Source organism: Salmo salar, unplaced genomic scaffold, assembly GCF_905237065.1.
Source record: "Salmo salar unplaced genomic scaffold, Ssal_v3.1, whole genome shotgun sequence".
Taxonomy (NCBI): domain Eukaryota; kingdom Metazoa; phylum Chordata; class Actinopteri; order Salmoniformes; family Salmonidae; genus Salmo; species Salmo salar.
Genome location: NW_025548137.1, coordinates 40,001 through 56,349, shown reverse-complemented (window position 1 = coordinate 56,349; position 16,349 = coordinate 40,001). Strand labels below are relative to the sequence as shown.

Genomic DNA, 16,349 nt, shown 5'->3' with positions numbered 1-16,349 from the left:
CCCTCTACATAAACACACACTCAAAACCATATAAAACAAACACCCCCTGTCACGTCCTGACTAAACTAATTACAAATAACCCCTTTACTGGTCAGACGTGACAGTAAAGGAAAAAAAGCAGGCACCCTGCTTTTCACACAGGGTGCCTTTCCTTCACTGGGCCGTTTGGAAAATGTTTTGCTTAGAGTACTGTATACCCACTTCTCCAGGCACCACTACAACACTGACCTACACAACAGCTTTCAACATACCAGTATTTAGTTGTGAAACTTTCTAAAGAAATGCTTGTATATATATACAATATTAAAATACGTCAAATTATCCATTTATTTGTTTCTAAAGTGGTTGCAATGCTGTGAAAAACAGTACTGCACTACTGTGCTAAAATAATTCAAAGTTGAGCTTGTCTTTGCAGGGGGACTCTTATTTAGAAGAAAATAATCTGAGGTCGTGCGCCAGCATATTACCCTGCTGCTAGCAGAACGGTAATATAGGTTTTTAACCTAGAATATTTGTACGGTGTGCTGCGAGGTACAAACTGCAGAGATCTCTATATAGAGTGAGATCAAAAGAGGTTATTTCACAAGGGGCGACAAACGCCAGTTAATATTCCAGAATAGAGCACCACAGAATTTATAGGCTCCCTTTGCCAGGTGGTCAATGTGGAGATCCTCCGGCCTGGGCCAAAAGTATTTACTGCTTCCTGAACTGTGCAATCGTTCACTACTCCCCATGACGTGTACAAGCATTAGATTGGTGAAGGCGTAGGTTATAGCATGAGTTTCCATACTAATCAATTATTGTAAAATCATGTCCATGAAGGGAGGTGAGCAAGTGCACACTTTGGGAGGAAGGAGATGTTATTGGGGCACAGCCCAGGTATGCAGACGTTTCCCCAGCCACGCACCATTTCAACCAATATATCAAATGTTTTATGATGAGCCAATTTTACTTCAGGTGTTTCAGTGGTGGTCTGGAACAAAATCCTGCAAAGCCTGAATCCCTCCAGGGTTGGTGGGTGACTGTATCTCTCCAGGGTTGGTGGGTGACTTCTGGATCCTGACCAGACATGGAGTAGTTGGCTCTGCATTTACACTCACAGCAAACCCACCTATCACCACACACACACACACACACACACACACACACACACACACACACACACACACACACACACACACACACACACACACACACACACACACACACACACACACACACACACACACCAGGACAACAATACATCAGTCTATGTGGAGGATAAATAACTACATTGATGTCTTCTCTTCTCTCTTTCTATTTATTTGTAGTTTCTCACTGTTTGAATTAGCAGGTGATATTATTAGCCCCTCATCTGTGTGTGTGAGAGAGAGAAAGACAAACAGAAAGAGAGAGACAGACGAGTCCCCTACGCAAGCACGACCTAAAGCTCTGTTCACAAACACAAACAGACCCCACAGAGCCCCAGGACAGCAAACATATTATACCCAACCAAATCATGAGAAAACAAAAAGATAATTACTTGACATATTGGAAAGAATTAACAAAAAGAGCAAACTAGAATGTTATTTAGCCCTAAACAGAGAGTACACAGTGGCAGAATACCTGACCACTGTGACTGACCAAAACGCAAGTCTTGCTATTGAGAAAGGCCGCCGTAGGCAGACCTGAAATCAAAATGTATTAGTTACGAGCCCCTAACCAACAATGCAGTTAAAAGTAACAAGTAATTAAAGAGCAGCAGTAAAATAACAATAGCAAAACTATATACAGGTGGGTACCTGGCTGTCAAGAGAAGACAGGCTATGTGCACACAGCCCACAAAAAGAGGTGGAAACTGAGATGCACTTCCTAACCTCCTGCCAAATGTATGACCAGTTAATTCATACTGTATGTTGTAGTCTGTCCAAGAGGGGAATCACACAAGACTGATCTCAGTTAATTCATACTGTATGTTGTAGTCTGTCCAAGAGGAGAATCACACAAGACTGATCTCAGTTAATTCATACTGTATGTTGTAGTCTGTCCAAGAGGGGAATCACACAAGACTGATCTCAGTTAATTCATACTGTATGTTGTAGTCTGCCCAAGAGGAGAATCACACAAGACTGATCTCAGTTAATTCATACTGTATGTTGTAGTCTGTCCAAGAGGGGAATCCCACAAGACTGATCTCAGTTAATTCATACTGTATGTTGTAGTCTGTCCAAGAGGGGAATCACACAAGACTGATCTCTGTTAATTCATACTGTATGTTGTAGTCTGTCCAAGAGGGGAATCCCACAAGACTGATCTCAGTTAATTCATACTGTATGTTGTAGTCTGTCCAAGAGGGGAATCACACAAGACTGATCTCTGTTAATTCATACTGTATGTTGTAGTCTGTCCAAGAGGGGAATCACACAAGACTGATCTCAGTTAATTCATACTGTATGTTGTAGTCTGTCTAATAATTAAATCACACAAGACTGACAGCCTGTAATTTTATTAAAAGCATTCAGTTGATTACATGGCAGTTTAGAGAGAAACATCATAGCAATAATCTACATCATAATCAATAATCAATATCATAACATTTATAATCAATAACATCATATATATACTACTAACAACATCATAACAATAATCTACATCATAATCAATTATCAATATACTACTAACACAAATAATCTACATCATAATCAATATCATAAGGTAAACCCCAACAACAAACAAAAATGACTTGAGAAAAATGTTTCATAATACAAAGAATGACCAGATGATTATAATAATACATGAACGAATAATGGAAACACTTCAAGATAAAGAATCTAAGAGACACTAAATAAGATAAAGAATCTAAGAGACACTAAATAAGATAAAGAATCTAAGAGACACTAAATAAGATAAAGAATCTAAGAGACACTAAATAAGATAAAGAATCTAAGAGACACTAAATAAGATAAAGAATCTAAGACACTAAATAAGATAAAGAATCTAAGAGACACTAAATAAGATAAAGAATCTAAGAGACACTAAATAAGATAAAGAATCTAAGAGATACTAAATAAGATAAAGAATCTAAGAGACACTAAATAAGATAAAGAATCTAAGACACTAAATAAGATAAAGAATCTAAGAGACACTAAATAAGATAAAGAATCTAAGACACTAAATAAGATAAAGAATCTAAGAGACACTAAATAAGATAAAGAATCTAAGAGACACTAAATAAGATAAAGAATCTAAGAGACACTAAATAAGATAAAGAATCTAAGACACACTAAATAAGATAAAGAATCTAAGAGACACTAAATAAGATAAAGAATCTAAGAGACACTAAATAAAATAAAGAATCTAAGAGACACTAAATAAGATAAAGAATCTAAGAGACACTAAATAAGATAAAGAATCTAAGAGACACTAAATAAGATAAAGAATCTAAGAGACACTAAATAAGATAAAGAATCTAAGAGACACTAAATAAGATAAAGAATCTAAGAGACTAAATAAGATAAAGAATCTAAGAGACACTAAATAAGATAAAGAATCTAAGAGACACTAAATAAGATAAAGAATCTAAGAGACACTAAATAAGATAAAGAATCTAAGAGACACTAAATAAGATAAAGAATCTAAGAGACACTAAATAAGATAAAGAATCTAAGAGACACTAAATAAGATAAAGAATCTAAGAGACACTAAATAAGATAAAGAATCTAAGAGACACTAAATAAGATAAAGAATCTAAGAGACACTAAATAAGATAAAGAATCTAAGAGACACTAAATAAGATAAAGAATCTAAGAGACACTAAATAAGATAAAGAATCTAAGACACTAAATAAGATAAAGAATCTAAGAGACACTAAATAAGATAAAGAATCTAAGAGACACTAAATAAGATAAAGAATCTAAGAGATACTAAATAAGATAAAGAATCTAAGAACACTAAATAAGATAAAGAATCTAAGAGACCTAAATAAGATAAAGAATCTAAGAGACACTAAATAAGATAAAGAATCTAAGAGCACTAAATAAGATGAAGAATCTAAGAGACACTAAATAAGATGAAGAATCTAAGAGACACTAAATAAGATGAAGAATCTAAGAGACACTAAATAAGATAAAGAATCTAAGAGACACTAAATAAGATAAAGAATCTAAGAGACACTAAATAAGATAAAGAATCTAAGAGACACTAAATAAGATAAAGAATCTAAGAGACACTAAATAAGATAAAGAATCTAAGAGACACTAAATAAGATAAAGAATCTAAGAGACACTAAATAAGATAAAGAATCTAAGAGACACTAAATAAGATAAAGAATCTAAGAGACACTAAATAAGATAAAGAATCTAAGACACTAAATAAGATAAAAACATGAAGACAAAAGCAAAAAGCAATACATTCTGAAACACAAAACAGACGTAATTGAGGTACTCTCTTAAAATAATCAAAACCCCATGTTACCCAGAACCCCATGTTACCCAGAACCCCATGTTACCCAGAACCCCATGTCACCAAAACCCCATGTTACCAAAACCCCATGTTACCAAAACCCCATGTTACCCAGAACCCCATGTTACCCAGAACCCCATGTTACCGAAACCCCATGTTACCTAGAACCCCATGTTACCCAGAACCCCATGTTACCAAAACCCCATGTTACCAAAACCCCATGTTACCAAAACCCCATGTTACCCTAAACCCCATATTATCCCAAACCCCATATTATCCCAAACCAATGTTATCCAGAACCCCATGTTACCCAGAACCTCATGTTACCCAGAACCTCATGTTACCCAGAACCTCATGTTACCCAAAGGCCACGTTACCCTCGTGGTAAACATCTAACTTAAAAAAGTTAATGGTGGTTGCAGTCACTCCCTTTTAGATTTCTTCCAAGGTTCTTTAAAGATAAATTAATTCTGAACTTGTTATTAAAATTAGAACCACTTCAGGTTTGTCACCACATTTTAAACACCAGTCCACTGCTGACCATCCATTTAAAACACAAAACTGACCTAAGATCAGCATGTAGGGTCAGCTTCATTCTACTCCTACTCCGTCCCTGGGCTGCTCTCTCCTCTCCCGGTCCAGCTTCAGCTCTGGAGCTCAGAGAGACCATCTCCATGGCATTGACATAAAGATCCATGCTGCTCACCCTGTTCACTCTCTTCTGCCTCCTGGTGGGCTAGGGAGACACAGCACCAACAGTCAGACATTTACTCTCTAGTATCTCCATTCTCTCTCCCCCTCCCTCTACCCCTCACCCTCTCCCTCTAGTTTAAATGACCTGTAACGTCTGAGTAAATGTCTTTACCTTGTAGTACAGGTATAAGGTGGTGATGGCTGTCAGTAGGATCAGCAGCACTACAACGTGTCTGATGATGAAGGCTGGCAGAGGAGAGGCTGCAAACAGAAACACCTTTGATGAGGGGACTGATCATCATCACATAGATCTGTGGGAAATCTGTCAATGACAAAGTTATAAGTCTGGTTCATGTTCAGTTACCTGTGATGGTGAGGGAGAGGAGCTCACTCTCAGAGGAGAAGTTATGAGAGAAAACATAATTTTCATAAACACATCTGTAGTTCCCTTGGTGGGAGTCATCTGCAGCAGGGAAGAGGAAGGCAGCAGAGTGATTGACAGCTGGATGGGTCTGGGTTCTGTTGGAGCCGGTGAACGTGAGGAGGAAGGAGCCTCCTGGGTACTGTGGCTGAGTGGAGCAGGTGATGGTGAAGCTGTAGCCCCTGAACATCTCGGGCCCCTGGTGGCCCCTGGAGACCCCTCCCATTGAGTCAGTCAGGGAGATATCAGGCTGGACCAGGAGATCTGTAACAATAAAAGAGAACAAGAAACACCTCTTCAACTAGTTTCCTATAGATATGACAATAACATCAGCATGTAACAGTGCTGGCCACCCTCCCTCACAGGGCAACATGAGTAGTGGGCCTACAGTCACTGAGACAACATATGTTGATATCAGGCTTAAGCAGGACATCTGGAACAAGAGGAGAGAAAAGAAAACGTAGCTCCTCAACTACTTTCCTCATTTAGATATGACAATAACATGACATGTGACAGTGGTAGTGAGTAGAGACGTTCACTGAGATAACACTCACATACAAAAGCATTCTGGGATATTTAAGTTGTATTTGATTCCTACTTGACTGAGTGATCTATTTAGTAAAGCAGACTGACAAGCTAAACAGTCATCATGAGAGGTGCAGAGGAAGTTGTATGAATGAAGGAAATCAGTTGAATATAATTATAATATGTTGATATTTCCTGAGCAGATAACTATGAGTCCAGGAAGGAGATATAATACATGGACTAAAGTATGTGGATCTCAGCAGTGAGTTTTACAACAGAGGATCATTTTTACGGCCTTCGTGGTTCAGCACTTAGTGGTCAGTTCTGTGAGCTTGTGTTGTTGTAACGCCCTGGCCATAGAGAGGGGTTTTTGTTCTTTATTTTGGTTAGGCCAGGGTGTTACATTGGGAGGGCGTTCTATGTGCATTTTTCTATGTTGGTTTGTTTCATTGATTTTGGCCATGTGGCTTCCAATCAGGCACAGCTGTAGAGTGTTGTTGCTGATTGGGAGTCACACATAAGTGCCTGTTTTTTCTGTTGGGGTTTTTTGGGTAATTGTTTCTGTTTAGAGTAATTTCCAACAGCACTGTTCTACTGTCGTGTATTTGTTATTTTTTGTAGTGTTCTCTTCGTTGTAATTAAAATTCAAGATGAACACTAACTCCGCTGCACCTTGGTCAACTCTCTCTCCCGACAGCCGTTACAGTTGTCTACCACTTCGCGGCTGAGCTGTTGTTGCTCCTGGACTTGCCACGTTGAAAGTATCTGAGATCTTCAGTAAGGCCATTCTACTGCCAATGTTTGTCTATGGAGATTGCATGGCTGTTTGCTTGATTTTATACACCTGTCAGCAATGGGTGTGGCTGAAATAGCCGAATCCACTAAAGCCCACTTATTTTTGGTCACATAGTGTATCTTATTACCTGAACAGATCACTGAGTCCAGGACAGATATCATATCTTCTCCCACACTCCCCTCAGTGCAGTCTCAGACCCATAACAGAGAACTCTAAACACTCTAGTGGTGTTTCCAGGTAGAACTGAGACAGTGGAGCCACAACCCAGCTGTCTACACACTACTGCAGCTGATGCAACCTTTTATACAAATCTTAACCTTGTGTTGTTTTTCATGAACATCCAAGAGGATGGACTTTGCTATAAAATGCTGTGGCTCAAGTCCATTCATTGGGCTTCTCAACGAATCACCTACGGGTGGGTCGTCGACAAGCTTCATTAATTAATTCAGTAATGAATGGATGTTGTAAGTTGCGAATAAAGTAATATCCTGACTGGTGATTGGTCTCTTCTCATTACTGAATATAATTTACACCACAACATTCAATCAGTTTTGGTGATGACACTGTCAAGGACTAAACACAAATATGTTGGATAAAAGATTGTAGTTTGCTATGTTTGATACTGTAAGAGGTAGAAATGGGTTCTTAGTCACTCAGGATAGGGTTGGAATAATGCAGGCAGGAGACAGGAATAAGTTCACTTCACTTTATAGAAAATAAACAGCTGGACATCCATCAGGCAGCTTCACTTCAGTACCATCTGAACTACAATGATCTGCCCATGAACATCTCCCATAAACCAATATGACAAACACAAATATAATGTTTAAATACATCTGACATCTCTCCCTCTATTTAAATGAAATAAAAAAATACATAAAACATGATACACGGTAATATTGTAAAAATGTATAAATAAATCTGTCAATATGACCAGTCTCTTACCTGAACAGGTCACATGATGATAATATCCACCAATACAGACACCAGGTCTTACTTCTATGATGTCACACTGTCTAATAGAAGACTCATTTCCATAGCAACTACTAAATAGTCTGACTCCTCTTCTTCCATCTTCAACCAGAGGTCCTCTAGATTCAGATACAGGGTTTCCACAGTCCAGCTCTCTACACACAACCTTAACCTCTCTCATGCTCCACCACCTAGTACATAGACCTGACCACTCTCCTTCATTGAAGACTTCCACTGTCCCAGAACAGGAAGTGGTCCCATTCACCAGTCTGACTGAGAGTTCAGCTGTAAACAGCAGAGAGGAAAACACAGTGGTGAGGACAGATGATGACAGTGATTCTGTTATTCTAACAGCAGTAGTGCTTTGTGGTTGACAAGTATTAGTAGTTCCATAAAACAGTACTTGTTATTGGGTTTAGAATGGTTTGTATGGACACATGCATTTCTCCATGTGGGATAATAAAGTTGACTAATATTGAACTGCTATAATCACTGAAGATTTATACTCTACCTACCTGGTGGACTGACGCTTTGAGCCTGGAGATCTGAGGAGAAAGAGAGAGACAGAGGAGAAAGAGAGAGAAAGAGATAGAGAGAAACAGAGAGAAACAAAGGAGAAAGGGAGGAGTCAGAGGAAGAGAGGGACTGTCACGTTCGTCGACTGGAGTGGACCAAAACGCAGCGGGAATGTGTATACTCATCTTCTTTTTTATTAGAAGAAATGTGAACACTAAACAAAATAACAAACACCGACGAAAACCTGTCCTGTCAGGTGCAACAAACACAAAACAGGAAACAACTACCCACAAATCCCATGGAAAAAAATACCCCTATAAATAGGACCTTAAATTAGAAGCAATGAGGAGCAGCTGCTTCCAATTGAAGGTCAACCCAATTAACTAAACATAGAAATAGACAAGCTAGACTAAACATAGAAATATACTAACATAGAACATTACCCCAAAAATCCTGAAACACACTAAACATACACCCCCTGCCACTCCCTGACCAAACTACAACACCAAATAACCCCCTTTACTGGTCAGGACGTGACAGAGACAGAGGTTAAATGAACATCAACATGACCTTTCATGATGTGATGGGAAAGACAGGCTTATCGTTGGTATGGTGCAACAACACCCATGTGTACATACACTATATATACAAAAGTATGTGGACACCCCTTCAAATTAGTGGATTCTATTTCAGCCACAGCCCTTCCTGACAGATGTATAAATCAAGCACTCAGCCATGCAATCTCCATAGACAAACATTGGCAGTAGAATGGCCTTAATGAAGAGTTCAGTGACTTTCAACGTGGCACAGTGATAGGATGCCACATTTCCAAGTCAGATGGTCAAATGTCTGCCCTGCTAGAGCTGCCCAGGTCAACTGTAAATGCTGTTATTGTGAAGAGGAGACGTCTAGGAGCAACATAGAGCATAAAAATCGTCTCACTACCAATTTCCAAACGGCCTCTGGATTCAACGTCAGCACGTGAACTGTTCGTTGAGAGCTTCATGAAATGGATTTCTATAGCCAAGCAGCCACACACAAGCCTAAGTTCACCATGCACAACGCTAAGGGTCATCTGGAGAGATGTAAAGCTCGCCTCCATTGGACTCTGGAGAAAACACGTTCTCTGGAGTGATGAAAACACGTTCTCTGGAGCGATGAAAACACGTTCTCTGGAGCGATGAAAACACATTGTCTGGAGCGATGAAAACACGTTCTCTGGAGCGATGAAAACACGTTCTCTGGAGCGATGAAAACACGTTGTTTGGAGCGATGAAAACACGTTCTCTGGAGCGATGAAAACACGTTCTCTGGAGCGATGAAAACACGTTCTCTGGAACGATGAAAACACGCTTCTCTGGAGCGATGAAAACACGTTCTCTGGAGCGATGAAAACACGTTCTCTGGAGCGATGAAAACACATTGTCTGGAGCGATGAAAACACGTTTCTCTGGAGCGATGAAAACACGTTCTCTAGAGCGATGAAAACACGTTCTCTGGAGCGATGAAAACACATTGTCTGGAGCGATGAAAACACGTTCTCTGGAGCGATGAAAACACGTTCTCTGGAGCAATGAAAACACGTTCTCTGGAGCGATGAAAACACGTTCTCTGGAGCGATGAAAACACGTTCTCTGGAGCGATGAAAACACGTTCTCTGGAACGATGAAAACACGTTCTCTGGAGCGATGAAAACACGTTCTCTGGAGCGGTGAAAACACGTTCTCTGGAGCGATGAAAACACATTGTCTGGAGCGATGAAAACACGTTCTCTGGAGCGATGAAAACACGTTCTCTGGAGCGATGAAAACACGTTCTCTGGAGCGATGAAAACACATTTTCTGGAGCGATGAAAACATGTTCTCTGGAGCGATGAAAACACGTTCTCTGGAGCGATGAAAACACGTTGTCTGGAGCAATGAAAACATGTTCTCTGGAGCAATGAAAACATGTTTTCTTGAGCGATGAATCATGCTTCACCATCTGGAAGACCAAGGAAAAATCTGGGTTTGGCGAATGCCAGGAGAACGCTACCTGCCACAATGCGTAGAGCCAACTGTAAAGTTTGGTGGAGGAGGAATAATGGTCTAGGGCTTAACCTCTTACATCTAGACGTTCCGCTTAGCGGAACACCTGCTCCAATATCCAATGATGGGCGTGGCGCGAAATACAAATTCCTCGAAAATCCGAAAACTTCAATTTTTCAAACATATGACTATTTTACAGCATTTTAAAGACAAGACTCTCCTTTATCTAACCACACTGTCCGATTTCAAAAAGGCTTTACAACGAAAGCAAAACATTAGATTATGTCAGCAGAGTACCCAGACAGAAATAATCAGACACCCATTTTTTAAGCTAGCATATAATGTCAAAAAACCAAAACCACAGCTAAATGCAGCACTAACCTTTGATGATCTTCATCAGATGACAGTCCTAGGACATTATGTTATACAATACATGCATGTTTTGTTCAATCAAGTTCATATTTATATCAAAAACAGCTTTTACATTAGCATGTGACGTTCAGAACTAGCATACCCCCGCAAACTTCCGGCGAATTCACTAACAATTTACTAAATTACTCACGATAAACGTTCACAAAAAGCATAACAATTATTTTAAGAATTATAGATACAGAACTCCTCTATGCACTCGATATGTCCGATTTTAAAATAGCTTTTGGTGAAAGCACATTTTGCAATATTCTAAGTACATAGCCCAGCCATCACGGGCTAGCTATTTAGACACCCGGCAAGTTTAGCACTCACCAATATCAGATTTACTATTACAAAAGTTTGATTACCTTTTGTTGTCTTCGTCAGAATGCACTCCCAGGACTGCTACTTCAATAACAAATGTTGGTATGGTCCAAAATAATCCATCGTTATATCTGAATAGCGGCGTTTTGTTCGTATGCGTTCCAGAAACTATCCGAAATGGTAAATCAGGGTCGCGCGCATGGCGCAATTCGTGACAAAAAAATCTAAATATTCCATTACCGTACTTCGAAGCATGTCAACCGCTGTTTAAAATCCATTTTTATGCCATTTTTCTCGTAAAAAGCGATAATATTCCGACCGGGAATGTCCATTTAGCTAAACAGAGGAAAGAAAACAAAGCTTTCGGGTCGACGCGGGCACGAACCTGAGTCTCACAGTACTGTAACCAGCCACTACCCAAACGCGCTACTTTGTTTCAGCCAGAGCCTGCAAAGCCACGATTCAGCATTTTGCTGCCTTCTGAGAGCCTATGGCAGCCGTAGGAAGTGTCACGGTACAGCTAAGATCCTCACTCTTCAATAAACAGAGACAAGAAGAATGACACCTTGTCAGACAGGCCACTTCCTGCATGAAATCTTCTCAGGTTTTTGCCTGCCATATGAGTTCTGTTATACTCACAGACACCATTCAAACAGTTTTAGAATCTTTAGGGTGTTTTCTATCCAAAGCCAATAATTATATGCATATTCTAGTTACTGGGCAGGAGTAGTAACCAGATTAAATCGGGTAAGTTTTTTATCCAGCCGTGTCAATACTGCCCCCTAGCCCTAACAGGTTAACCTCTTACATCTAGACGTTCCGCTAGCGGAACACCTGCTCCAATATCCAATGATAGGCGTGGCGCGAATTACAAATTCCTCAAAATACAAAACTTCAATTTTTCAAACATATGACTATTTCACAGCATTTTAAAGACAAGACTATCCTTTATCTAACCACACTGTCCGATTTCAAAAAGGCTTTACAGCGAAAGCAAAACATTAGATTATGTCAGCAGAGTACCAAGCCAGAAATAATCAGACACCCATTTTTCAAGCTAGCATATAATGTCACAAAAACCCAGAAGACAGCTAAATGCAGCACTAACCTTTGATGATCTTCATCAGATGACACACCTAGGACATTATGTTATACAATACATGCATGTTTTGTTCAATCAAGTTCATATTTATATCAAAAACTGCTTTTTACATTAGCATGTGACGTTCAGAACTGTTAGGGCTAGGGGGCAGTATTGACACGGCTGGATAAAAAACATACCCGATTTAATCTGGTTACCACTCCTACCCAGTAACTAGAATATGCATATACTTATTACATATGGATAGAAAACACCCTAAATTTTCTAAAACTGTTTGAATGGTGTCTGTGAGTATAACAGAACTCAAATGGCAGGTCAAAACCTGAGAGATTCCTTTACAGGAAGTGGCCTGTCTGACCATTTCTTGAACTTGTTTTCCATCTCTATCATTTACTAAGAATCTCTGCTCTAACGTGACACTTCCCACGTCTTCCATAGGCTCTCAGAGCCCGGGAAAAAACAGAATGTCGTCATTCCAGCCCCAGGCTGAAACACATTATCGCCTTTCTCAAGTGGCCGATCAAGGGACACTGGCTTATGCGCGTGACCCCGACCGCCCCCGCCTTTGGGATTTTTTCCTCTGTTTGCCGAAAAGGAGATTCCCTGTCGGAATATTATCGCTTTTCTACAAGAAAAATGTCGTAAAAATTGATTTTAAACAGCGGTTGACATGCTTCGAAGTACGGTAATGGAATACTTAGAATTTTATTGTCACGAATTGCGCCATGCGCGCGACACTTCTTTACTATTTCGGATAGTGTCTGGAACGCATACGAACAAAACGCCGCTATTCGGATATAACGATGGATTATTTTGGACCAAACCAACATTTGTTATTGAAGTAGCAGTCCTGGGTGTGTATTCTGACGAAGACAACAAAAGGTAATCAAACTTTTATAATAGTAAATATGATTATGGTGAGTGCTAAACTTGCCGGGTGTCTAAATAGCGAGCCCGTGATGCCTGGGCTATGTACTTAGAATATTGCAAAATGTGCTTTCACCAAAAGCTATTTTAAAATCGGACATATCGAGTGCATAGAGGAGGTCTGTATCTATAATTCTTAAAATAATTGTTATGCTTTTTGTGAACGTTTATCGTGAGTAATTTAGTAAAATGTTAGCGAATTCCCCGGAAGTTTGCGGGGGGTATGCTAGTTCTGAACGTCACATGCTAATGTAAAAAGCTGGTTTTTGATATAAATATAAACTTGATTGAACAAAACATGCATGTATTGTATAACATAATGTCCTAGGGTTGTCATCTGATGAAGATCATCAAAGGTGAGTGCTGCATTTAGCTGTCTTCTGGGTTTTGGTGACATTATATGCTGGCTTGAAAAATGGGTGTCTGATTATTTCTGGCTTGGTACTCTGCTGACATAATCTAATGTTTTGCTTTCGTTGTAAAGCCTTTTTGAAATCGGACAGTGTGGTTAGATTAACGAGAGTCTTGTCTTTAAATTGCTGTAAAATAGTCATATGTTTGAGAAATTGAAGTAATAGGATTTTTTAAGGTTTTGAAAATCGCGCCACAGGATAGCAGTGGCTGTTACGTAGGTGGAACGAATTCGTCCCGCCTAGCCTAGAGAGGTTAACTGACATTAGTGCCTGTCCCCAGATGGACAGTTACGCTACAATAAAGTACATTTACAGGTGATCATATAATTGTCCTGCTTTGAGACAGATTTTTACTGTCTGCTTCCAGTTGCATGTTCTTTTACTAGTCCTGCAAATGGTAATATATCAAAACATATCTCAGTAACTGTCACAAGTGGATATCAGTATAACAGCATCCTACCTGTACACCAGAACAGGATCATCAATATCACTGCAGGTATCATATCTGTCTCTAACTGGGGTTCCACTGAGCGAAACCGGTCTACTGTCATGAAGAGAGGACTGAAGAGTGAGAAATACTGCTAGGCTATATGACTTCTAACTCATTACTTCCTTACTTCAATGATGTGGCAAACTGCTAAGCAAATCAGATCAGTTAAACCCACCTACCTACAGGAAACATTGACATTAGAAAAACTCCACAGGAAACTGCTGACAGAGCAGCAGTTACACATAGTGTGTCCTATAATATCTTACCTAATTGTCAGTGCTTGACTTGGGAAAGTCACCTCTAACTTTCTGTGGTGTAGAAGCTAGAGGTCTGTTACCCAAGTCAACTCAATAGGTGTGGTAGTAAATTACAAATTAGACATGCTATTATGTTTTTTTACTTAAATAATTGTTTGTTGTTAAATGCTAGTGTTTTTTCACTGATACAAACTTGTCTTGTGTGACTTAGTGATAAGTCTGGGCGTACAGCCAAGAGCTGTTTTGGTGTGACCGCAGTGTGTGACACATCCTGTTTTTCACAATCTGCAGGAACTCAGCTGTGTGGAAACATGCAGAACGGATCAGAGAATAGTGTGAGCTGTGGTAACTAGACGGCTGAGCCCTGGTGCTGTCAACGTCAGCTATCTTCATCTGCACAGACAAGTTAGTCACATTTTACACACTATGTTCCTCACCCTCTCTCTCCCTCCTCCCCTGTCTCATTCTACCAACCCAGTCTGTCAATAAATCCTATCTCTCCCTCGCATCTCTCTCTCCCTCCTCCCCTGTCTCCTTCTACCAACCCAGTCTGTCATTGAGTTAGTCCTATCTCTCTCCCTACTGAGTACTTGTAAGGGTGCGTGATGGTGACAGGGAAGTCAGGCGCAGGAGATCGAACTTGGTATAAAACGGAGCAGTTTAACCTCTCTCGGGAAGGTGGGACGAAATCATCCCACCCTATTCAACAGCCAGTGAGAAATCAGAGCGCGAAATTTAAAACCACAAAATGTCATAATTCAAAGTTCTCAAACATAGGACTATTTTACACCGTTTTCTAGATACACTTCTCCTGAATCGAACCACGTTGTCCGATTTCCAAACGGCTTTACAGCGAAAGCAAAACATTACATTATGTTAGGATATCACCACAGCAACAGAGTAACAAAACAGCAATTTTCTTAGAGTTTTCAAAGCAACGGTAGCCGTCCAAAAGCAGAAAACCAGCTAAAATGAAGCACTAACCTTTGACAATCTTCATCAGATGACACTCCTAGGACATCATGTTACACAATACATGCATTTTTGTTCTATCAAGTTCATATTTATATCCAAAAACAGCATTTTACAGTGGCGCGTGAAGTTCAGAAAATATTTAGCCTCCAAAACTGCAGGTGAATCAGAGCTACAATTTACAAAAATACAACTCAAAAACCTTAATAAAATATTAAACTGTCATTCAAAGAATTATAAATTAACATCTCGTGAATGCAACCGCATTGACAGATTTCAAAATAACTTTACTGGGAAATCACACTTTGCAATAATCTGAGTACTGTGGTCAGAAAAATACACTAGGCGATACAGATAGCCACCATGTTGGAGTCATCTAAATTCATAAATAGTATTAGAAATATTCACTTACCTTTGATGATCTTCATCAGAAGGCACTTCCAGGAATCCCAGGTGCTCAACAAATGTTGTTTTGTTCGATAAAATCCATAATTTACGTGCAAATAGCTCGTTGTTCGCGCGTTCAGGTCAGCTACTCAAAATGTCGGAAGCGCGCCGAAAATGTGACCATGAAAGTTTAAAAAAAATGTATTCACGTTCGTTCAAACATGTCAAACGTTGTAAAACATCAATCTTTAGGGCCTTTAGAACGTGATGATTCAGTAATATTTCAACCGGACAGTTTCTGTGTCTTGAAAAAAGTTTTTGAAACGGAGCATCCTCTCTCGTGAATGCGCCCCAATGAAGTGATGTCATTCCCTGGTCTACAAGTTCCATGCCTTCTCATTCGGCCTCTGTTCATCGTAGATGCTTCAAACAACTTCCTAAAGGTTGTTGACATCTAGTGGAAGCCTTAGGACGTGCAAAATGAACCCTAACTCACCGTGTGTTCGAATGGCAATGACTTGAAAGGACTACAAGCACCAGAAATCTCACATCCTGCTTGGATTTTTCTCAGTTTTCTGCCTGCCATATGAGTTCTGTTATACTCACAGACATCATTCAAACAGTTTTAGAAACTTCAGAGTGTTTTCTATCCAACTCTACTAATAATATGCATATT

General features: G+C 39.6%; 1 protein-coding gene across 1 annotated transcript in view; it reads right to left on the bottom strand.

Annotated features, from left to right (window-relative positions):
- Window positions 1-962: 962 nt before the first annotated feature.
- The window catches only part of LOC123732700 (CD5 antigen-like), a 34,690-nt gene continuing 19,303 nt past the window's right edge, over window positions 963-16,349 (bottom strand). Inside the window, exons 6-8 of the mRNA XM_045711954.1 lie at window positions 5,306-5,394; window positions 5,007-5,176; window positions 963-1,059 (exon numbers count right to left, since the gene is read on the bottom strand). Coding sequence (XP_045567910.1) covers window positions 963-1,059; window positions 5,007-5,176; window positions 5,306-5,394 — 356 coding nt within the window. The remainder of the gene's footprint in view (window positions 1,060-5,006; window positions 5,177-5,305; window positions 5,395-16,349) is intronic.